This window comes from Oncorhynchus keta, unplaced genomic scaffold (genome assembly GCF_023373465.1).
Source record: "Oncorhynchus keta strain PuntledgeMale-10-30-2019 unplaced genomic scaffold, Oket_V2 Un_contig_3183_pilon_pilon, whole genome shotgun sequence".
NCBI lineage: Eukaryota > Metazoa > Chordata > Actinopteri > Salmoniformes > Salmonidae > Oncorhynchus > Oncorhynchus keta.
The window spans coordinates 131,539-156,336 of NW_026287121.1; the positions used below are offsets into that span (position 1 = coordinate 131,539).

A 24,798-nucleotide genomic window follows, 5' to 3' on the forward strand; every position below is an offset into this window, starting at 1 on the left:
TGGTGGTTGTGAGAGGGAAGAGCAGGCTGACGGTGTACAGTGGGGGGGGACCATGACAACTAAAACCACAGAACAATGAGACATATATTTTGCCAGAAGTTTCAATGTGAAGCATCTGGTTGGCGTGTTCCACTCACTACCAAATATGGTAATGAGAGGAAGTCCAGTGGTCAGCGGTGGGAGAAGATGGAACGAAATTAATTTATGCCAAAATTCTGCTCATTTTCTCATTATAGAAACATTTGAACTCCATACAGTTTTCTGTTTCCAAAACTAGAATCAATATCAAACAGAGCGGACTGCGTTTTGTAGACTTTAACCTTTGCCAACGTTTTTGTTTTTGTTGTTGAATGGTGTTGTTTAGGAATGCAAACGAGAAATGAGTTCTTACACATGCGCACTTCACCGAGTGGGCGTTCCCTAACGGAAACATGCAAATGAATTCTTGAACGCACCAATAGAATTGAATAGCTCTTGCTTGGCTCTGCCCACCTCCTTGCTCGTTCTGCCCCACTATGATTAATTTGGCTCCCATTTGGAACGATAAGCTTTGGTCTATCTTGGGTTTAGTTATAACAAATAACTATTAGCTAAAACAGCTACTGCACGCATACTGCGAATGTCTTTATGACTCAAAAGTACAGCATCTGCACATTTACCAGACGGACACCCTCATCAGCGGGGAGGGAAATTAACACCAGCCTAATGCTGGTAGAGTTTGGCATTGACTGATATAATGTATATTATCACCAGCCACGTTGGCGGGTTGCCACTCAGTTCAATCCAAAACCCACATGCAAAACAACGTATCTGTGTGTTATAACATTACATGCGTTTTCTATGTATTATCGTCATTATTTTCGGGAAGAAAATCCACCAGCCACCCTGCTCACATGAGTTACTGTCTGTGTCTGGAACCTGAAGACAGGAACCAGTGAATGCTGCTTCCACCCGTTATTTCCCCGTTATAGATATACAACCATGCGTGAACTTGTTTTACCTCAAAGACCAATGGCTGTGTTGCATTTGCTAACAGCAGAAATTTGAGAGCAGCAATAGCGGTCAAATCAAGGAATATTATTTGGTAGAATTGAAGAAGAAAACAAAACAAACAAAAACCAATACGTGTAATTGATCAAAGAGGTCTTTGATTAATAAGATCTCGCGTTGATAGGATCAGATGACGCAAACCAACGAGAGAATCTGCGAGATCTGTGTTTTAAGGGGGTTCAACGGCACATGACCACATGTTCATTCCCTTCTGCGTAGCTACGCTAGAGTGTGTTCCGGAGCCTCGGCACACATTTTATTATCAAAAAAAAAACACAAAAAAAATATATAAAATAAATAAACACAAGGGAAGATTATTTTTTTGTAAGAAAAAGAAAAAAAAACTCGGTGAAGCAGGATTTAACAAGTAACCCGTCGAAAATAGGACGAGATTTCGGAAGAGAAGGTCATTTTGTTCCATTTTGATAACATTGCTGGAAAGGCGTGGGGTGATTTCATTTTAATAGTTCGCCGAGACATTTTATTATTATTTTTATTAGCTTGAAGCTATAACGTAGCAGGGGATTTTTTGTTTTGTTTATCGATATCGCATCTGTTATTATTGTAACGTTAACTAGTCGTCGTTTAAGAAATATTGTAGCTACTATTAAACTTTATTTTTGGTAATTTATTTCCTCCCGAAGGTAACGTTAGCTCGCTTAGACACCAGGTAGCAGAATTAGCCAACCGGCCCGCATTGCTTTTTTTTGGGGCCTAAGTGCGAAGTAGTTAACGTCCAAAACATTTTATTTTATTTCATTTTTTTTTTTTTTTAGCAAACAGCAAATCTTCGGTGTCATAAGACACCATTTCACAGACGTTAACCTGCCAACGTAACGTGTTTATTCCCCTCCCGTATTATTTAAAAACCAAAACCCCGATCCGGTAGACATGAATCCAAGCGCCCCCAGCTACCCGATGGCCTCCCTGTACGTGGGCGACCTGCACCAGGATATCACCGAGGCCATGCTGTACGAGAAGTTCAGCCCCGCCGGGCCCATCCTCTCCATCCGGGTCTGCAGGGACATGATCACTCGTCGATCCCTCGGATATGCCTACGTTAACTTTCAACAACCAGCCGATGGTAACTATTTCATATTTTATTTTAAAAAAATAATAATACATCGTATTTAATCGTAATGGTAATGGAATCACCAGTAAAAAAAAATATATATATATATATATAACATGACGTGGCTCACACGTTCACGTTGCACCAAAAAAATGTAAATCCGGTGTGATGAATAACATTTAGGTCTAAGTACATAGTCACGTGTCAACATTTGATTAACATGGTTTCAGTTCAGCAAGCTATGTGAGGCCAACGAGTCTTTCACTGTCCTAATGTGTTGTCGTGTTAGGTTCAATAATTAAATTGGGAGTATCGGCCGCAAATGGCGCGGTTTCCTTCAACCCCGCATTCTTTAATGGTACACGGCTCCCGATATGTGTTTTCTAGCTGAACGTGCCCTGGACACCATGAACTTCGACGTCATCAAAGGGAGACCTCTGCGTATCATGTGGTCTCAGCGTGACCCTTCCCTGAGGAAGAGTGGTGTGGGCAACATCTTCATCAAGAACCTGGACAAGTCCATTGACAACAAGGCCCTCTATGACACCTTCTCGGCGTTCGGAAACATCCTATCGTGCAAGGTAGGATGAGCAAGAGACGCTTTCTGGCTGTGTGTGGCTGCCATGTGCTGTGCTGTGTTGTTCAACCCCCCCCAGTGTTGGTTGAAATGTGTGTTGAATTTTGAGTCTGTTGTTTTGGTGCGCATGGTGTTTTTTTTTTAAAACCACCGCCTGTGCTCTTTCCGATGTCCCTTCTCCCAGGTGGTTTGTGACGAGAATGGCTCAAAGGGCTATGGCTTTGTGCATTTTGAGACCCAGGAGGCGGCTGAAAGAGCCATTGAGAAAATGAACGGCATGCTGCTCAATGACAGAAAAGTGTAAGTGTGATCAGTCCTCGTGAACTTAAGAGACGTAATCAATAATAGATGTGGTAAGGGGGGGGTCAGCTGTCTACAGAGTTAAAATGCAACTCAAACCGTACAGAAATGTAACTCAAACCGTACAGAAATGTAACTTGAGTTGTAAACGCAAACTGGTTTTCAATTTCAACTGGATTCAAAATAATTGGTTTGATTTTTAAAGCATGATTTTGTTTTCGTTTGAGTTCTAACTTTTAATTTGACTAACTCAAGTTTTTTGTTTTGTTTGTTTCAAGTGTCAACTAATATAGAACCGTTGCTCTGTAGCCTTGTGCTTCTCTACTCACAGCTTTATAAAACCCAATCCTCTTTCCCTGGGGGGTGGGGGGGGTTTAGTCAAAATGGTGGTAACAAATGCCACCAAGCTCACCCCCTCCCCTCCCCAACTCTACAGAACAGGTAGCCCTTTCAACACACTATTCAACTAACACTATTATTTTATTAATAACATACAATAGGTTCGTCGGGCGTTTCAAATCCCGCAAAGAGCGCGAGGCCGAGCTTGGAGCCAGGGCCAGAGAGTTCACCAACGTGTACATCAAGAACTTCGGAGAGGACATGGACGACGAGAAGCTCAGGGAGCTGTTTGGGAAATATGGTAAGCGTCTTCCACGTGTCGTTGTTCTACACCCGTTGTTCTACACCCGGGGGTGTGGTCATTAGGAAGCAAACGGCACCAAGCGAGGAGGAGGAGGGGGGGCCCGATTAATGTCCAATAACTAAAACCCATACGTAGAATGTATGCACACATGACTGACTGTAAGTCGCTTTGGATAAAAGCGTCTGCCAAATGGCATTTATTATTATATTATTATAAATGTTTTGTCACGGCGCTATAACGGAATCTAGCCCAGATTGTCGATTTTTTTCCCCCCCTCGTGTTGTAAAATGTCGGTTCCGTAGAGTTAGAATTTGATGTCGTTTTTGTGTTGGGTTCTACTGTTCCAGGACCGGCCCTGAGCATCAGGGTGATGACGGACGACAGCGGGAAGTCCCGAGGGTTCGGCTTCGTCAGCTTTGAGAGGCACGAGGATGCTCAGAGGGTGAGTTGTACCGTCCTTATTATCGCTTATCTGGACGTTGAATAGAGCTACGTGTCCTGTAAAAGACGGTGATTCTTGACCTCAACGGGACCGCCTGTGTCCGTCACGTTCTCAGGCTGTAGACGAGATGAACGGGAAGGATTTCAACGGGCGACAGGTCTACGTGGGCCGAGCCCAGAAGAAGGGAGAGCGCCAGACGGAGTTGAAACGCAAGTTTGAACAGATGAAGCAGGACCGTATGACCCGCTACCAGGGGGTCAACCTGTACGTCAAGAATCTGGACGATGGCCTCGACGACGAGCGGCTGAGGAAGGAGTTCTCTCCTTTCGGTACCATCACCAGCGCCAAGGTAACCTTCCCACACCCTTCTACACACCTTCCTACACCTTCCTACACCTTCCTACAACCTTCCTACAACCTTCTACACATTCCTACACCCTCCTACAACCTTCCTACACCCTCCTACAACCTTCTACACATTCCTACAACCTTCCTACACCATTCTACACCCTTCTACACCTTCCTACAACCTTCCTACAACCTTCTACACCTTCCTACAACCTTCTACACCTTCCTACAGCCTTCTACACCTTCCTACAGCCTTCTACACCTTCCTACAGCCTTCTACACCTTCCTACAGCCTTCTACACCCTTCCTACAACCTTCTATACCTTCCTACACCCTTCTACACCTTCCTACACCCTTCTACACCTTCCTACACCTTCTACACATTCCTACAACCTTCTACACATTCCTACAACCTTCTACACCTTCCTACAACCTTCTACACCTTCCTACACCCTTCTACACCTTCTACACACCTTCCTACACCCTTCTACACCTTCCTACACCCTTCTACACCTTCCTACACCCTTCTACACCTTCCCACAACCTTCTACACCTTCCCACAACCTTCTACACCTTCCTACTACACCTTCCCACACCTTCTACACCTTCCTACCCCCTTCTACACATTCCTACAACCTTCTACACCCTTCTACCCCCTTCTACACATTCCTACAACCTTCTACACCCTTCCTACAGCCTTCCTAAGTCAACTTCACCCTCTGATTGAGCCATTACTGTAGTGTGGTGGTACGCTTGTTGCCTGTCTATATAGCGGTGTGGTCTATAGGCCCCTGTCTTTCTGGTTCAGAAACCCCTTTTATTTAATGTGCCTCTCTCTCTAGGTGATGATGGAAGGTGGTCGCAGCAAGGGCTTCGGCTTCGTGTGCTTCTCCTCCCCGGAGGAGGCCACCAAGGCCGTGACGGAGATGAACGGGCGCATCGTGGCCACCAAGCCTCTGTACGTGGCGCTGGCCCAGAGGAAAGAGGAGCGCCAGGCTCACCTCACCAACCAGTACATGCAGAGGATGGCCACCGTCCGGCCCGTACCCAACCCGGTCCTCAACCCCTACCAGCCTGCCCCTCCTTCTGGGTACTTCATGGCTGCCATCCCCCAGACTCAGAACCGCGCCGCCTACTACTCCACCAATCAGCTGGCTCAGCTGAGGCCAGGCCCACGCTGGGCCACCCAGGGCGTCAGACCACAACGTAATGATCTACATTTTTTAAAATTTATTTTAGTCAACAGTTTCACTCCGGACGAGAATAGCTCCACCCAGGAAGTGGTTTGTTTTAATTGTCTGTTCTGCTTCCAGACTTCCAGAACATGCCCAACGCCATGCGTCCGTCCGCCCCCAGGCCGCAGACCTTCGGTGCCATGAGGCCCTCGTCCTCCCAGGTGCCACGCATGATGGCCGGCCAGAGAATGGGTGAGTTTACCCGATTAACCCAGAGAATGGGTGAGTTTACCTGGTTAACCCAGAGAATGGGTGAGTTTACCCGGTTAACCCAGAGAATGGGTGAGTTTACCCGGTTAACCCAGAGAATGGGTGAGTTTACCCGGTTAACCCAGAGAATGGGTGAGTTTACCTGGTTAACCCAGAGAATGGGTGAGTTTACCTGGTTAACCCAGAGAATGGGTGAGTTTACCCGGTTAACCCAGAGAATGGGTGAGTTTACCCGGTTAACCCAGAGAATGGGTGAGTTTACCCGGTTAACCCAGAGAATGGGTGAGTTTACCCGGTTAACCCAGAGAATGGGTGAGTTTACCCGGTTAACCCAGAGTTTACCTGGTTAACCCAGAGGATGGGCGAGTTTACCTGGTTTTCACAACCACCTTTCAGCTACTATTTACTCGACTTCTACCGTCGGTTGAAGGATTTAAGCCTTGAGACATGGTGTGTGTGTCAGAGGGTGAACGGGCAAGACAGAATATTTAAGTGCCTTTGAACGGGGGGGTGGTAGGTAGTAGGTGCCTTTTGAATGGGGGGGTGGTAGGTAGTAGGTGCCTTTTGAACGGGGGGGTGGTAGGTAGTAGGTGCCTTTTGAATGGGGGGTGGTAGGTAGTAGGTGCCTTTGAATGGGGGGGTGGTAGGTAGTAGGTGCCTTTGAATGGGGGGTGGTAGGTAGTAGGTGCCTTTGAATGGGGGTGGTAGGTAGTAGGTGCCTTTGAATGGGGGTGGTAGGTAGTAGGTGCCTTTGAATGGGGGGTGGTAGGTAGTAGGTGCCTTTGAATGGGGGGTGGTAGGTAGTAGGTGCCTTTGAATGGGGGGTGGTAGGTAGTAGGTGCCTTTGAATGGGGGGTGGTAGGTAGTAGGTGCCTTTGAATGGGGGGTGGTAGGTAGTAGGTGCCTTTGAATGGGGGTGGTAGGTAGTAGGTGCCTTTGAATGGGGGTGGTAGGTAGTAGGTGCCTTTGAATGGGGGGGGTGGTAGGTAGTAGGTGCCTTTGAATGGGGGGGGTGGTAGGTAGTAGGTGCCTTTGAACGGGGGGGGTGGTAGGTAGTAGGTGCCTTTGGGTGGGGGGTGCCTTTGTAGGTAGTAGGTGCCTTTGAATGGGGGGTGGTAGGTAGTAGGTGCCTTTGAATGGGGGGGGTGGTAGGTAGTAGGTGCCTTTGAACGGGGGGGTGGTAGGTAGTAGGTGCCTTTGAACGGGGGGGGGTAGTAGGGTAGGTAGTAGGTGCCTTTGAATGGGGGGGGGTGGTAGTAGGTGTGAACGGGGGGTGGTAGGTAGTAGGTGCCTTTGACGGGGGGGGTAGGTAGTAGGTGCCTTTGAATGGGGGTGGGGTAGGTGGTAGGTAGGTGCCTTTGAACGGGGGGGGTGGTAGGTAGTAGGTGCCTTTGATGGGGGTGGTAGGTAGTAGGTGCCTTTGAACGGGGGGGGGTGGTAGGTAGGTAGTAGGTGCCTTTGAACGGGGGGGGTAGGTAGTAGGTGCCTTTGAACGGGGGGGTGGTAGGTAGTAGGTGCCTTTGAATGGGGGGGTGGTAGGTAGTAGGTGCCTTTGAATGGGGGGGTGGTAGGTAGTAGGTGCCTTTGAACGGGGGAGGGTAGGTGGTGGTAGGTAGTAGGTGCCTTTGAACGGGGGGTGGTAGGTAGTAGGTGCCTTTGAATGGGGGGTGGTAGGTAGTAGGTGCCTTTGAAATGGGGGGGTGGTAGGTAGTAGGTGCCTTTGAATGGGGGGTGGTAGGTAGTAGGTGCCTTTGAGTTCAAAGGGGGGGTGGTAGGTAGTAGGTGCCTTTGAATGGGGGGTGGTAGGTAGTAGGTGCCTTTGAACGGGGGGGTGGTAGGTAGTAGGTGCCTTTGAACGGGGGGGTAGGGTGGTAGGTGCCTTTGAATGGGGGGGTGGTAGGTGCCTTTGAACTTTGAGGTAGGTGCCTTTGAATGGGGGGTGGTAGGTAGTAGGTGCCTTTGAATGGGGGGGTGGTAGGTAGTAGGTGCCTTTGAATGGGGGTGGTAGGTAGGTGCCTTTGAATGGGGGGGGTAGGTAGTAGGTGCCTTTGAATGGGGGGTGGTAGGTAGTAGGTGCCTTTGAATGAAGGGGGGTAGGTAGTAGGTGCCTTTGAATGGGGGGTGGTAGGTAGTAGGTGCCTTTGAATGGGGGTGGTAGGTAGTAGGTGCCTTTGAATGGGGGTGGTAGGTAGGTAGGTGCCTTTGAATGGGGGTGGTAGGTAGTAGGTGCCTTTGAATGGGGGGGGGTGGTAGGTAGCAGGTGCCTTTGAATGGGGGGGTGGTAGGTAGTAGGTGCCTTTGAATGGGGGGGTGGTAGGTAGTAGGTGCCTTTGAATGGGGGGGTGGTAGGTAGTAGGTGCCTTTGAATGGGGGGGTGGTAGGTAGTAGGTGCCTTTGAATGGGGGGGGTGGTAGGTAGTAGGTGCCTTTGAATGGGGGGGTGGTAGGTAGTAGGTGCCTTTGAATGGGGGGTGGTAGGTAGTAGGTGCCTTTGAATGGGGGTGGTAGGTAGTAGGTGCCTTTGAATGGGGGGTGGTAGGTAGTAGGTGCCTTTGAATGGGGGGTGGTAGGTAGTATGTGCCTTTGAATGGGAGGGGTGGTAGGTAGTAGGTGCCTTTGAATGGGGGGGTGGTAGGTAGTAGGTGCCTTTGAATGGGGGGTGGTAGGTAGTAGGTGCCTTTGAATGGGAGGGGTGGTAGGTAGTAGGTGCCTTTGAATGGGGGGGGTGGTAGGTAGTAGGTGCCAGGCACACCGGTTTGAGTTTGTCAAGAACTGCAACGCTGCTGGGGTTTTCAGACTCAACAGTTTCCCGTGTGTATCAAGAATGGTCCACCACCCAAAGGACATCCAGCCATCTTGTAGAGTCCATGTCCCGATGAATTAAGGCTGTTATGGGGGGGGGTACAGCTCAATATTTGGAAGGTGTTCTTTATGTTTTGTACGCTCACCATGTCTCAATATACGAATCTGTCTCTTGGATGTTGACTGACTCCCTCATCTTCCTCCTCTCCCCTCTCTTCCTCCTCTCCTCTTCCTCTTCTTCCTCCTCTCTCTCCTTTCCTCTCCCCTCTCTTTCCTCTCTCCTCTCGCTCTCCAGCCACCCAGGCCCTGGGCCAGCGTCCTGCCGGTGCGGCGGCTGCTGCAGCCCCGGTGAGGATGCCTCAGTACAAGTATGCAGCAGGCGTGAGGAACCCCCAGCAGCACATGGCCAGCCAGCCCCAGGTGCCCATGCAGCAGCCGGCTGTCCACGTCCAGGGACAGGAGCCTCTGACGGCCTCCATGCTGGCGGCTGCTCCTCCTCAGGAACAGAAGCAGATGTTGGGTGAGTCTCTTTTTTTACTGACCTTCTCCGTCTCCTTCAGTTAAAGGTGCTTCCTCTGCATTGGAAGGTCAGGAATATATCTGTAGTAATAGTGGAATGATAAGAGTTTCATAATGTTGCTGAACCGGGCGGCGTTGTGGATTGGCTGATTTTCGCCTGTTGGTTTCTCCCGGCCATTTCCCGGTTGCTAAAATTCAAATATTTTTGGTTAACTTCCAGTTTTACGTGATAAAATAATCGGTCATTGTGTAGAGAATCATTGTTCTGTCTAAAACCGCTGTTAAATATCTTTTAAATCATTAAATATGGTCTTTTCAGTTGTTTGAAGCTGGTGCACAAAACGAAAGTAAAACACACACGAAAAAAACAACTTAAGAACAGGAAGTATAGAAATAGCGACATAGAGATCATATCTACCTCTTCTTAGACTTGCTTTCGGTGAGAATGCAGGATCTATAACGCCCATTTCTATGTGAATCTGGTCTGGTCGCCCAAAGAGTTACACACCGTTTGCTGCTTCTTCTTCTTTTTTCAAAACGACGATCAACATTTTTATGTGCTCTTTGTCAATGATGTAATCTGTAAAAATGTCTGAACTTATGACTTTCAGTGATTCTTATTTTTCAACTGAGACAAAGAGCCCAACATGTCCGTCAATTAACCACTGATGAACCATCTGTTGTTCTGACTGCTGGCCCTCAATGGCTGCTGAGCCTTTTTCTGGGTCCTTTTACTGATGCTGAATCCCCCCCCCCCGCCCCTCCTCATTCTCCAGGCGAGCGTCTGTTCCCTCTCATCCAAAACATGCACCCTAGTCTGGCTGGAAAGATCACCGGCATGCTGTTGGAGATAGACAACTCCGAGCTGCTCCACATGCTGGAGTCTCCCGAGTCTCTCCGCTCCAAGGTGGACGAGGCTGTCGCTGTGCTGCAGGCTCACCAGGCCAAGGAGTCCGCCCAGAAGCCCACCAACCCCGCCGGAGTCCCCAGCTAAGAACCGGTAAGAACTATATTTAGACTGTAAATGTATTATTTAATCTGTTTTTTTTTTTTTTTTAAGTGTTACATCGACGTTGTCATGCTACTAATGTTAACGTTTGTTTGTTTCAGAGACGGTAATCTTGCTTCACCGAAGAAAATGGTAGAAAAAATTTAAACATGGAAAAAACCCTGAAAACTCTGAAAACATTGCAAAAATGAATAAAGTTTTTCTTTACAAAAAACGAATACAACATCTGCCGGGTCTAGAGAAGATTTAAGCTAGTCCTCGTTATTAAAAGTTACAAAAGTGGACAAACACAACAAAAAAAATAGAAAAAAAAACTTATCTTAATTATTGAAAAATGTTTGACAAAATGTGACCATTAAAATTAAAAACATTCCATTGTTTTATTTCCTCTTCCAGTATCAATACTCAGATTATCAGCTGTTGTGTTCGGAGATGAGATAGCTGAGTACTTTGTCATTTGGATTGAAAACTGCTAAATAAAGGTATCAAACACTTAAAATGGCCGTTGTTTCCTTTTTTGAGCTGGTTCATCCTAACCTCTTTGTCGATGGCGTTCACATTATAGTCAGTCCAAATGCCAGAATTATTACATTTACATTCAAGTCATTTAGCAGACGCTCTTATCCAGAGCGACTTACAAATTGGTGCATTACATTATGACATCCAGTGGAACAGCCACTTTACAATAGTGCATCTAAATCTTATTACGATGAAGAGATGTTTTTCCCCCACACTTTTTAGTGCACTGTAGTTGCTAATGGAAACGCTGACCTGTACTTTTGAGGTGATGGGTGTAGCAGGAGCTGTGGTCTGCCACTAGGTGGCACTGTAGTTTACTGTAGTAATAATGGAGGTGGCTCGTGAATGTGTGATGTGCAGCTCCAGCTGATCACCAGTTGCCTTTACAACCTCCCAAATATGGTCTCTCTTTGTAAACTAATGAGAGTTTTCTTCTGAGGTGACCAGCAATGTTAAAGGCAGGTGTGACTGGTCAACCAGTGATCTGACATCTGACCCTCCAGTACTCTGAATGACTGGTCAACCAGTGATCTAACATCTGTTACCCTCCAGTACTCTGAATGACTGGTCAACCAGTGATCTAACATCTGACCCTCCAGTACTCTGAATGACTGGTCAACCAGTGATCTAACATCTGTTACCCTCCAGTACTCTGAATGACTGGTCAACCTGTGATCTAACATCTGTTACCCTCCAGTACTCTGAATGACTGGTCAACCAGTGATCTAACATCTGTTACCCTCCAGTACTCTGAATGACTGGTCAACCAGTGATCTAACATCTGTTACCCTCCAGTACTCTGAATGACTGGTCAACCAGTGATCTAACATCTGTTACCCTCCAGTACTCTGAATGACTGGTCAACCAGTGATCTAACATCTGTTACCCTCCAGTACTCTGAATGACTGGTCAACCAGTGATCTAACATCTGTTACCCTCCAGTACTCTGAATGACTGGTCAACCAGTGATCTAACATCTGTTACCCTCCAGTACTCTGAATGACTGGTCAGCCAGTGATCTAACATCTGTTACCCTCCAGTACTCTGAATGACTGGTCAGCCAGTGATCTAACATCTGTTACCCTCCAGTACTCTGAATGACTGGTCAACCAGTGATCTAACATCTGTTACCCTCCAGTACTCTGAATGACTGGTCAACCAGTGATCTAACATCTGTTACCCTCCAGTACTCTGAATGACTGGTCAGCCAGTGATCTAACATCTGTTACCCTCCAGTACTCTGAATGACTGGTCAACCAGTGATCTAACATCTGTTACCCTCCAGTACTCTGAATGACTGGTCAACCAGTGATCTAACATCTGTTACCCTCCAGTGTACATCTGAATGACTGGTCAACCAGTGATCTAACATCTGTTACCCTCCAGTACTCTGAATGACTGGTCAACCAGTGATCTAACATCTGTTACCCTCCAGTACTCTGAATGACTGGTCAACCAGTGATCTAACATCTGTTACCCTCCAGTACTCTGAATGACTGGTCAACCAGTGATCTAACATCTGTTACCCTCCAGTACTCTGAATGACTGGTCAACCAGTGATCTAACATCTGTTACCCTCCAGTACTCTGAATGACTGGTCAACCAGTGATCTAACATCTGTTACCCTCCAGTACTCTGAATGACTGGTCAACCAGTGATCTAACATCTGTTACCCTCCAGTACTCTGAATGACTGGTCAACCAGTGATCTAACATCTGTTACCCTCCAGTACTCTGAATGACTGGTCAACCAGTGATCTAACATCTGTTACCCTCCAGTACTCTGAATGACTGGTCAACCAGTGATCTAACATCTGTTACCCTCCAGTACTCTGAATGACTGGTCAACCAGTGATCTAACATCTGTTACCCTCCAGTACTCTGAATGACTGGTCAACCAGTGATCTAACATCTGTTACCCTCCAGTACTCTGAATGACTGGTCACCAGTGATCTAACATCTGACCCTCCAGTACTCTGAATGACTGGTCAACCAGTGATCTAACATCTGTTACCCTCCAGTACTCTGAATGACTGGTCAACCAGTGATCTAACATCTGTTACCCTCCAGTACTCTGAATGACTGGTCAACCAGTGATCTAACATCTGTTACCCTCCAGTACTCTGAATGACTGGTCAACCAGTGATCTAACATCTGACCCTCCAGTACTCTGAATGACTGGTCAACCAGTGATCTAACATCTGTTACCCTCCAGTACTCTGAATGACTGGTCAACCAGTGATCTAACATCTGTTACCCTCCAGTACTCTGAATGACTGGTCAGCCAGTGATCTAACATCTGTTACCCTGTACTCTGAATGACTGGTCAACCAGTGATCTAACATCTGTTACCCTCCAGTACTCTGAATGACTGGTCAACCAGTGATCTAACATCTGTTACCCTCCAGTACTCTGAATGACTGGTCAACCAGTGATCTAACATCTGTTACCCTCCAGTACTCTGAATGACTGGTCAACCAGTGATCTAACATCTGTTCCAGTACTCTGAATGACCCTCCAGTACAGTACTCTGAATGACTGGTCAACCAGTGATCTAACATCTGTTACCCTCCAGTACTCTGAATGACTGGTCAACCAGTGATCTAACATCTGATCTAACACCCTCCAGTACTCTGAATGACTGGTCAACCAGTGATCTATCATCTGACCCTCCAGTACTCAATGACTGGTCAACCAGTGATCTAACATCTGTTACCCTCCAGTACTCTGAATGACTGGTCAACCAGTGATCTAACATCTGTTACCCTCCAGTACTCTGAATGACTGGTCAACCAGTGATCTAACATCTGTTACCCTCCAGTACTCTGAATGACTGGTCAACCAGTGATCTAACATCTGTTACCCTCCAGTACTCTGAATGACTGGTCAACCAGTGATCTAACATCTGTTACCCTCCAGTACTCTGAATGACTGGTCAACCAGTGATCTAACATCTGTTACCCTCCAGTACTCTGAATGACTGGTCACCAGTGATCTAACATCTGTTACCCTCCAGTACTCTGAATGACTGGTCAACCAGTGATCTAACATCTGTTACCCTCCAGTACTCTGAATGACTGGTCAACCAGTGATCTAACATCTGTTACCCTCCAGTACTCTGAATGACTGGTCAACCAGTGATCTAACATCTGTTACCCTCCAGTACTCTGAATGACTGGTCAACCAGTGATCTAACATCTGTTACCCTCCAGTACTCTGAATGACTGGTCAGCCAGTGATCTAACATCTGACTGGTCCCTCATCTGTTACCCTCCAGTACTCTGAATGACTGGTCAACCAGTGATCTATCATCTGACCCTCCAGTACTCTGAATGACTGGTCAGCCAGTGATCTAACATCTGTTACCCTCCAGTACTCTGAATGACTGGTCAACCAGTGATCTAACATCTGTTACCCTCCAGTACTCTGAATGACTGGTCAACCAGTGATCTAACATCTGACCCTCCAGTACTCTGAATGACTGGTCAACCAGTGATCTAACATCTGTTACCCTCCAGTACTCTGAATGACTGGTCAACCTGTGATCTAACATCTGTTACCCTCCAGTACTCTGAATGACTGGTCAACCAGTGATCTAACATCTGTTACCCTCCAGTACTCTGAATGACTGGTCAGCCAGTGATCTAACATCTGACCCTCCAGTACTCTGAATGACTGGTCAACCAGTGATCTAACATCTGTTACCCTCCAGTACTCTGAATGACTGGTCAACCAGTGATCTGACATCTGACCCTCCAGTACTCAATGACTGGTCAACCAGTGATCTAACATCTGTTACCCTCCAGTACTCTGAATGACTGGTCAACCAGTGATCTAACATCTGACCCTCCAGTACTCTGAATGACTGGTCAACCAGTGATCTGACATCTGTTACCCTCCAGTACTCTGAATGACTGGTCAGCCAGTGATCTAACATCTGTTACCCTCCAGTACTCTGAATGACTGGTCAACCAGTGATCTAACATCTGTTACCCTCCAGTACTCTGAATGACTGGTCAACCAGTGATCTATCATCTGACCCTCCAGTACTCTGAATGACTGGTCAACCAGTGATCTGACATCTGTTACCCTCCAGTACTCTGAATGACTGGTCAGCCAGTGATCTAACATCTGTTACCCTCCAGTACTCTGAATGACTGGTCAACCTGTGATCTAACATCTGTTACCCTCCAGTACTCTGAATGACTGGTCAGCCAGTGATCTAACATCTGTTACCCTCCAGTACTCTGAATGACTGGTCAACCAGTGATCTAACATCTGTTACCCTCCAGTACTCTGAATGACTGGTCAACCAGTGATCTATCATCTGACCCTCCAGTACTCTGAATGACTGGTCAACCAGTGATCTGACATCTGTTACCCTCCAGTACTCTGAATGACTGGTCAGCCAGTGATCTAACATCTGTTACCCTCCAGTACTCTGAATGACTGGTCAACCTGTGATCTAACATCTGTTACCCTCCAGTACTCTGAATGACTGGTCAACCAGTGATCTAACATCTGTTACCCTCCAGTACTCTGAATGACTGGTCAACCTGTGATCTAACATCTGTTACCCTCCAGTACTCTGAATGACTGGTCAACCAGTGATCTGACATCTGTTACCCTCCAGTACTCTGAATGACTGGTCAACCAGTGATCTGACATCTGTTACCCTCCAGTACTCTGAATGACTGGTCAACCAGTGATCTGACATCTGACCCTCCAGTACTCTGAATGACTGGTCAACCAGTGATCTGACATCTGACCCTCCAGTACTCTGAATGACTGGTCAACCAGTGATCTAACATCTGTTACCCTCCAGTACTCTGAATGACTGGTCAGCCAGTGATCTAACATCTGTTACCCTCCAGTACTCTGAATGACTGGTCAACCAGTGATCTAACATCTGTTACCCTCCAGTACTCTGAATGACTGGTCAACCAGTGATCTAACATCTGTTACCCTCCAGTACTCTGAATGACTGGTCAACCAGTGATCTGACATCTGACCCTCCAGTACTCTGAATGACTGGTCAACCAGTGATCGAACGAATATTAGTTCTGTTAAGGCCCATGACCCTAATATTAGTTCTGTTAAGGTCCATGACCCTAATATTAGTTCTGTTAAGGTCCATGACCCTAATATTAGTTCTGTTAAGGCCCATGACCCTAATATTAGTTCTGCCAAGGCCCATGACCCTAATATTAGTTCTGCCAAGGCCCATGACCCTAATATTAGTTCTGTTAAGGTCCATGACCCTAATATTAGTTCTGTTAAGGTCCATGACCCTAATATTAGTTCTGCCAAGGTCCATGACCCTAATATTAGTTCTGCCAAGGCCCATGACCCTAATATTAGTTCTGCCAAGGCCCATGACCCTAATATTAGTTATGTTAAGGCCCATGACCCTAATATTAGTTCTGTTAAGGTCCATAACCCTAATATTAGTTCTGCCAAGGCCCATGACCCTAATATTAGTTCTGCCAAGGTCCATGACCCTAATATTAGTTCTGCCAAGGTCCATGACCCTAATATTAGTTCTGTCAAGGCCCATGACCCTAATATTAGTTCTGCCAAGGCCCATGACCCTAATATTAGTTCTGTCAGTATGTCAGTCAGGACCATCGGTCCATGCTGTGCTGGCTGTCCTTACCTTAACCATCCAACCGTCGGTCCATGCTGTGCTGGCTGTCCTTACCTTAACCATCCAACCGTCGGTCCATGCTGGCTGTCCTTACCTTAACCATCCACCCGTCGGTCCATGCTGGCTGTCCTTACCTTAACCATCCAACCGTCGGTCCATGCTGTGCTGGCTGTCCTTACCTTAACCATCCAACCTTCGGTCTATGCTGGCTGTCCTTACCTTAACCATCCAACCGTCGGTCCATGCTGTGCTGGCTGTCCTTACCTTAACCATCCAACTGTCGGTCCATGCTGTGCTGGCTGTCCTTACCTTAACCATCCAACCGTCGGTCCATGCTGGCTGTCCTTTACCTTAACCATCCAACCTTCGGTCCATGCTGTGCTGGCTGTCCTTACCTTAACCATCCAACCTTCGGTCCATGCTGTGCTGGCTGTCCTTACCTTAACCATCCAACCTTCGGTCCATGCTGTGCTGGCTGTCCTTACCTTAACCATCCAACCGTCGGTCCATGCTGTGCTGGCTGTCCTTACCTTAACCATCCAACCGTCGGTCCATGCTGTGCTGGCTGTCCTTACCTTAACCATCCAACCTTCGGTCCATGCTGGCTGTCCTTACCTTGACCATCCAACCGTCGGTCCGTGCTGGCTGTCCTTACCTTAACCATCCAACCGTCGGTCCGTGCTGGCTGTCCTTACCTTAACCATCCAACCGTCGGTCCATGCTGTGCTGGCTGTCCTTTACCTTAACCATCCAACCGTCGGTCCATGCTGTGCTGGCTGTCCTTACCTTAACCATCCAACCGTCAGTCCATGCTGTGCTGGCTGTCCTTACCTTAACCATCCAACCGTCGGTCCATGCTGTGCTGGCTGTCCTTACCTTAACCATCCAACCTTCGGTCCATGCTGGCTGTCCTTACCTTGACCATCCAACCGTCGGTCCATGCTGTGCATGCTGTTGTTCTTGGGTTTCAGCCCCATTTCTGGCGTACTGACTTTTCAGGCTAAAAACCAAGGTCAGTTTGTCATCAACTAAGGCCTAATCAATGGTAACCTATTCATGTAGGCCTAATCAATGGTAACCTGTAGGCCTAATCAATGGTAACCTGTTCATGTAGGCCTAATCAATGGTAACCTATTCATGTAGGCCTAATCAATGGTAACCTGTAGGCCTAATCAATGGTAACCTATTCATGTAGGCCTAATCAATGGTAACCTGTAGGCCTAATCAATGGTAACCTGTAGGCCTAATCAATGGTAACCTGTTCATGTAGGCCTAATCAATGGTAACCTATTCATGTAGGCCTAATCAATGGTAACCTGTAGGCCTAATCAATGGTAACCTGTAGGCCTAATCAATGGTAACCTGTTCATGTAGGCCTAATCAATGGTAACCTGTAGGCCTAATCAATGGTAACCTGTTCATGTAGGCCTAATCAATGGTAACCTATTCATGTACGCCTAATCAATGGTAACCTATTCATGTAGGCCTAATCAATGGTAACCTGTTCATGTAGGCCTAATCAATGGTAACCTGTTCATGTAGGCCTAATCAATGGTAACCTATTCATGTAGGCCTAATCAATGGTAACCTGTTCATGTAGGCCTAATCAATGGTAACCTGTTCATGTAGGCCTAATCAATGGTAACCTGTAGGCCTAATCAATGGTAACCTGTAGGCCTAATCAATGGTAACCTGTAGGCCTAATCAATGGTAACCTGTAGGCCTAATCAATGGTAACCTGTAGGCCTAATCAATGGTAACCTGTAGGCCTAATCAATGGTAACCTGTAGGCCTAATCAATGGTAACCTGTAGGCCTAATCAATGGTAACCTGTTCATGTAGGCCTAATCAATGTAAGGGAATACCCCCTGTATTGGACAAAAATGAATGGCATGTCATTGGCATCGGACAAACCATATACACATTGGCCAATACCACCCAATTCGGCGTTGATTCATCCAAAGTGTATTGCAAATGCCATATGGTAATTGCCAGTTGTAACACTTTAAAAATTCAACAGGGGGCAAATGCGCTCCACCGGGGTTTTTCATATTGGATATGTAACCCAAATTAATGTCCAAAAGTAAAATTTTGAAAAAATGAACTTTTTTCAAAAACTTATCACCCCTTAAAAAGTGCTTTCTGGACCGTTTTTCGAAATTCTTTCGATTTTTTGTCAATTACACATGTGTAAGAACTGTATGAATATACTTTTGTCCAATTTTATTATCATAATTTTTTAATTTTTTTTTATATGCGCATAAGGAATATGTTTTGTCCAATTCCAATATGATTTCATAGGAAGTCAAAAGTCAAAAGTCAAAAATGTCAAAATTTTGTAAAAACTTCACACACCCATAAAAAGTGCTTTCTGGACCGTTTTTCGAAATTCTTTCGATTTTTTGTCAATTACACATGTGTAAGAACTGTATGAATATACTTTTGTCCAATTTTATTATCATAATTTTTTTTTTTTTTTACATGCGCATAAGGAATATGTTTTGTCCAATTCCAATATGATTTCATAGGAAGTCAAAGTCAAAAGTCAAAAATGTCAAAATTTTGTAAAAACTTCACACACCCTTAAAAAAGTGCTTTCTGGACCGTTTTTGAAATTCTTTCAATTTTTTGTCAATTACACATGTGTAAGAACTGTATGAATATACTTTTGTCCAATTTTATTATCATATTTTTTTATATATTTTTTTAAATTGTGCATAAGGATTTTTTTGTGGGCCAAATGACGTAAGAAATTTGACATGCTCAAAAATCCTGCAGAAATGCAAAATTGACTGGCCTGATGAACTCGGGATGGCCGGGCAGTGATAGTTGTTCCTTTCCATCACTCGTTGTGTTGACTTCATCATGTCCATTTTGTGATGTTTTTTCACTATATAATCATATTGCAAGTGCACGTGCATTTGCAATATGTTTCAATGTGCATTTACCATATGAAATTTTACCTTGCTCAAAAATGCAAAATTGACTGGTCTGATGAACACAGGATGGCCGAGCAGTGATAGTTGTACATTTCCATCACTCGTTGTGTTGATTTCATCATCTCCGTTAGGTGATGTTTTTACACTATAGAATCATATTGCAAATGCACGTGCATTGTTGTGCAACTGGTAACCCAAAAATAAAAATATGGTTGTAAATGCATTTACCGGTCATTCTGATATTAATGCTCGCTATGGGAACACAGGATGGCCGGGCAGTGATAGTTGTACATTTCCATCACTCGTTGTGTTGATTTCATCATGTCCATTAGGTGATGTTTTTACACTATAGAATCATATTGCAAGTGCGCGCGCATTTGCAATATGTTTCAATGTGCATTTACCATATGAAATTTGACATGCTCAAAAATGCAAAATTGACTGGTCTGATGGACACAGGATGGCCGAGCAGTGATAGTTGTACATTTCCATCACTCGTTGTGTTGATTTCATCATGTCCATTAGGTGATGTTTTTTCACTATAGAATCATATTGCAAGTGCACGCGCATTTGCAATATGTTTCAATGTGCATTTACCATATGAAATTTGACATGCTCAAAAATGCAAAATTGACTGGTCTGATGAACACAGGATGGCTGAGCAGTGATAGTTGTACATTTCCATCACCTGTTGTGTTGATTTCATCATGTCCATTTGTTTATGTTTTCTCACTTTTGCAAAGTCACTGTGCATTTGCAATATGGTTCAATGGGCAGGTACCATCACGAATTTGTCATGCTATAAAAATCCTGCAGGAATGTGAAATTGACTGGTCTGATGAACACAGGATGGCCGAGCAGTGATAGTTGTACATTTCCATCACTTGTTGTGTTGATTTCATCATGTCCATTAGGTGATGTTTTTCACTATAGAATCATATTGCAAATGCACGTGCATTGTTGTGCAACTGGTAACCCAAAAATTAAAATATGGTTGTAAATGCATTTACCGGGACTCCTATTATCCATGCCCGCTATGGGAGTACCCTACTACGGCCCTCTATCTATGGGGGCAGTCCTGAGTGCTTTATGGACTGTTTAAAATATTCTGATGGATACGCATGTTGTGCAACTGGTGATTGAAAATAGGCACCTGGTAACCCAAAAATGAAAATATGGTTGTGAATGCATTTACCGGTCATTCTGATATTAATGCCCGCTATGGGAACACAGGATGGCCGAGCAGTGATAGTTGTACATTTCCATCACTCGTTGTGTTGATTTCATCATGTCCATTAGGTGATGTTTTTACACTATAGAATCATATTGCAAGTGCGCGCGCATTTGCAATATGTTTCAATGTGCATTTACCATATGAAATTTGAAATGCTCAAAAATGCAAAATTGACTGGTCTGATGGACACAGGATGGCCGAGCAGTGATAGTTGTACATTTCCATCACTCGTTGTGTTGATTTCATCATGTCCATTAGGTGATGTTTTTACACTATAGAATCATATTGCAAGTGCGCGCGCATTTGCAATATGTTTCAATGTGCATTTACCATATGAAATTTGAAATGCTCAAAAATGCAAAATTGACTGGTCTGATGGACACAGGATGGCCGAGCAGTGATAGTTGTACATTTCCATCACTCGTTGTGTTGATTTCATCATGTCCATTAGGTGATGTTTTTTCACTATAGAATCATATTGCAAATGCACGTGCATTGTTGTGCAACTGGTAACCCAAAAATAAAAATATGGTTGTAAATGCATTTACCGGTCATTCTGATATTAATGCTCGCTATGGGAACACAGGATGGCCGGGCAGTGATAGTTGTACATTTCCATCACTCGTTGTGTTGATTTCATCATGTCCATTAGGTGATGTTTTTACACTATAGAATCATATTGCAAGTGCGCGCGCATTTGCAATATGTTTCAATGTGCATTTACCATATGAAATTTGACATGCTCAAAAATGCAAAATTGACTGGTCTGATGGACACAGGATGGCCGAGCAGTGATAGTTGTACATTTCCATCACTCGTTGTGTTGATTTCATCATGTCCATTAGGTGATGTTTTTTCACTATAGAATCATATTGCAAGTGCGCGCGCATTTGCAATATGTTTCAATGTGCATTTACCATATGAAATTTGACATGCTCAAAAATGCAAAATTGACTGGTCTGATGAACACAGGATGGCTGAGCAGTGATAGTTGTACATTTCCATCACCTGTTGTGTTGATTTCATCATGTCCATTTGTTTATGTTTTCTCACTTTTGCAAAGTCACTGTGCATTTGCAATATGGTTCAATGGGCAGGTACCATCACGAATTTGTCATGCTATAAAAATCCTGCAGGAATGTGAAATTGACTGGTCTGATGAACACAGGATGGCCGAGCAGTGATAGTTGTACATTTCCATCACTTGTTGTGTTGATTTCATCATGTCCATTAGGTGATGTTTTTTCACTATAGAATCATATTGCAAATGCACGTGCATTGTTGTGCAACTGGTAACCCAAAAATTAAAATATGGTTGTAAATGCATTTACCGGTCATTCTGATATTAATGCTCGCTATGGGAACACAGGATGGCCGGGCAGTGATAGTTGTACATTTCCATCACTCGTTGTGTTGATTTCATCATGTCCATTAGGTGATGTTTTTACACTATAGAATCATATTGCAAGTGCGCGCATTTGCAATATGTTTCAATGTGCATTTACCATATGAAATTTGACATGCTCAAAAATGCAAAATTGACTGGTATGATGGACACAGGATGGCCGAGCAGTGATAGTTGTACATTTCCATCACTCGTTGTGTTGATTTCATCATGTCCATTAGGTGATGTTTTTACACTATAGAATCATATTGCAAGTGCGCGCGCATTTGCAATATGTTTCAATGTGCATTTACCATATGAAATTTGACATGCTCAAAAATGCAAAATTGACTGGTCTGATGGACACAGGATGGCCGAGCAGTGATAGTTGTACATTTCCATCACTCGTTGTGTTGATTTCATCATGTCCATTAGGTGATGTTTTTCACTATAGAATCATATTGCAAATGCACGTGCATTGTTGTGCAACTGGTAACCCAAAAATAAAAATATGGTTGTAAATGCATTTACCGGTCATTCTGATATTAATGCTCGCTATGGGAACACAGGATGGCCGGGCAGTGATAGTTGTACATTTCCATCACTCGTTGTGTTGATTTCATCATGTCCATTAGGTGATGTTTTTACACTATAGAATCATATTGCAAGTGCGCGCGCATTTGCAATATGTTTCAATGTGCATTTACCATATGAAATTTGACATGCTCAAAAATGCAAAATTGACTGGTCTGATGGACACAGGATGGCCGAGCAGTGATAGTTGTACATTTCCATCACTCGTTGTGTTGATTTCATCATGTCCATTAGGTGATGTTTTTTCACTATAGAATCATATTGCAAATGCACGTGCATTGTTGTGCAACTGGTAACCCAAAAATAAAAATATGGTTGTAAATGCATTTACCGGTCATTCTGATATTAATGCTCGCTATGGGAACACAGGATGGCCGGGCAGTGATAGTTGTACATTTCCATCACTCGTTGTGTTGATTTCATCATGTCCATTAGGTGATGTTTTTACACTATAGAATCATATTGCAAGTGCGCGCGCATTTGCAATATGTTTCAATGTGCATTTACCATATGAAATTTGACATGCTCAAAAATGCAAAATTGACTGGTCTGATGGACACAGGATGGCCGAGCAGTGATAGTTGTACATTTCCATCACTCGTTGTGTTGATTTCATCATGTCCATTAGGTGATGTTTTTCACTATAGAATCATATTGCAAATGCACGTGCATTGTTGTGCAACTGGTAACCCAAAAATAAAAATATGGTTGTAAATGCATTTACCGGTCATTCTGATATTAATGCTCGCTATGGGAACACAGGATGGCCGGGCAGTGATAGTTGTACATTTCCATCACTCGTTGTGTTGATTTCATCATGTCCATTAGGTGATGTTTTTACACTATAGAATCATATTGCAAGTGCGCGCGCATTTGCAATATGTTTCAATGTGCATTTACCATATGAAATTTGACATGCTCAAAAATGCAAAATTGACTGGTCTGATGGACACAGGATGGCCGAGCAGTGATAGTTGTACATTTCCATCACTCGTTGTGTTGATTTCATCATGTCCATTAGGTGATGTTTTTCACTATAGAATCATATTGCAAATGCACGTGCATTGTTGTGCAACTGGTAACCCAAAAATAAAAATATGGTTGTAAATGCATTTACCGGTCATTCTGATATTAATGCTCGCTATGGGAACACAGGATAGCCGGGCAGTGATAGTTGTACATTTCCATCACTCGTTGTGTTGATTTCATCATGTCCATTAGGTGATGTTTTTACACTATAGAATCATATTGCAAGTGCGCGCGCATTTGCAATATGTTTCAATGTGCATTTACCATATGAAATTTGACATGCTCAAAAATGCAAAATTGACTGGTCTGATGGACACAGGATGGCCGAGCAGTGATAGTTGTACATTTCCATCACTCGTTGTGTTGATTTCATCATGTCCATTAGGTGATGTTTTTCACTATAGAATCATATTGCAAATGCACGTGCATTGTTGTGCAACTGGTAACCCAAAAATAAAAATATGGTTGTAAATGCATTTACCGGTCATTCTGATATTAATGCTCGCTATGGGAACACAGGATGGCCGGGCAGTGATAGTTGTACATTTCCATCACTCGTTGTGTTGATTTCATCATGTCCATTAGGTGATGTTTTTACACTATAGAATCATATTGCAAGTGCGCGCATTTGCAATATGTTTCAATGTGCATTTACCATATGAAATTTGACATGCTCAAAAATGCAAAATTGACTGGTCTGATGAACACAGGATGGCTGAGCAGTGATAGTTGTACATTTCCATCACTCGTTGTGTTGATTTCATCATGTCCATTTGTTTATGTTTTCTCACTTTTGCAAAGTCACTGTGCATTTGCAATATGGTTCAATGGGCAGGTACCATCACGAATTTGTCATGCTATAAAAATCCTGCAGGAATGTGAAATTGACTGGCCCGATGAACTCGGGATAGCTGGGCAGTGATTCTGGTTCATCTCCATGGCTCGTTAGGGTTGATTTCAGAATGTCACTTTTGGTGATGGTCCTCTCCGTTTAAACATATTGCTAATGTACAAAAGTCAACTAGCAAGTCAGTGTCCATCAGTCAATTAGATGTCATTTTGACACCAAACTGATACCAATTGACACCAAACCCACTTTTTCCAACTCATTTAGAAGCCAACTATCATATATGTCAGAGCAGGCCCATAATTCACAGCGCCTTTAGTTTAAAACATAATAAAAACGTAAAACACATAGTTACGTTCTAGCTGCGGGTCCAGGTCAGACATTATGTGAAGGCCTATGT

At 44.5% G+C, this 24,798-nt stretch overlaps 1 protein-coding gene and 1 non-coding gene across 2 annotated transcripts; both read left to right on the forward strand.

The window, feature by feature from the left end:
* The first annotated feature begins 1,240 nt into the window (after positions 1 to 1,240).
* On the forward strand, positions 1,241 to 10,197 carry LOC118383930 (polyadenylate-binding protein 1A). The gene is made up of 10 exons (XM_052507814.1): positions 1,241 to 2,134; positions 2,510 to 2,703; positions 2,884 to 2,999; positions 3,500 to 3,639; positions 3,990 to 4,084; positions 4,200 to 4,433; positions 5,275 to 5,638; positions 5,746 to 5,859; positions 8,974 to 9,198; positions 9,974 to 10,197. The coding sequence occupies exons 1-10, from the start codon at positions 1,942 to 1,944 to the stop codon at positions 10,189 to 10,191; spliced, it is 1,893 nt and encodes a 630-aa protein (XP_052363774.1). The 5' UTR covers positions 1,241 to 1,941; the 3' UTR covers positions 10,192 to 10,197.
* On the forward strand, positions 9,759 to 9,837 carry LOC118381067 (small nucleolar RNA SNORD72). Its single transcript, XR_004824992.1, has one exon. It is a non-coding gene; the product is annotated as a small nucleolar RNA SNORD72 (small nucleolar RNA).
* Positions 10,198 to 24,798: the final 14,601 nt, after the last annotated feature.

Excerpts from the sequence above, each read along its gene's own strand:
- LOC118383930 (XM_052507814.1), top strand. The coding sequence starts at position 1,942 with ATGAATCCAAGCGCCCCCAGCTACCCGATGGCCTCCCTGTACGTGGGC. Across the intron at positions 2,135-2,509 it reads CTTTCAACAACCAGCCGATG|CTGAACGTGCCCTGGACACC; the intron begins GTAACTATTTCA and ends TGTGTTTTCTAG. Across the intron at positions 2,704-2,883 it reads GAAACATCCTATCGTGCAAG|GTGGTTTGTGACGAGAATGG; the intron begins GTAGGATGAGCA and ends CCCTTCTCCCAG.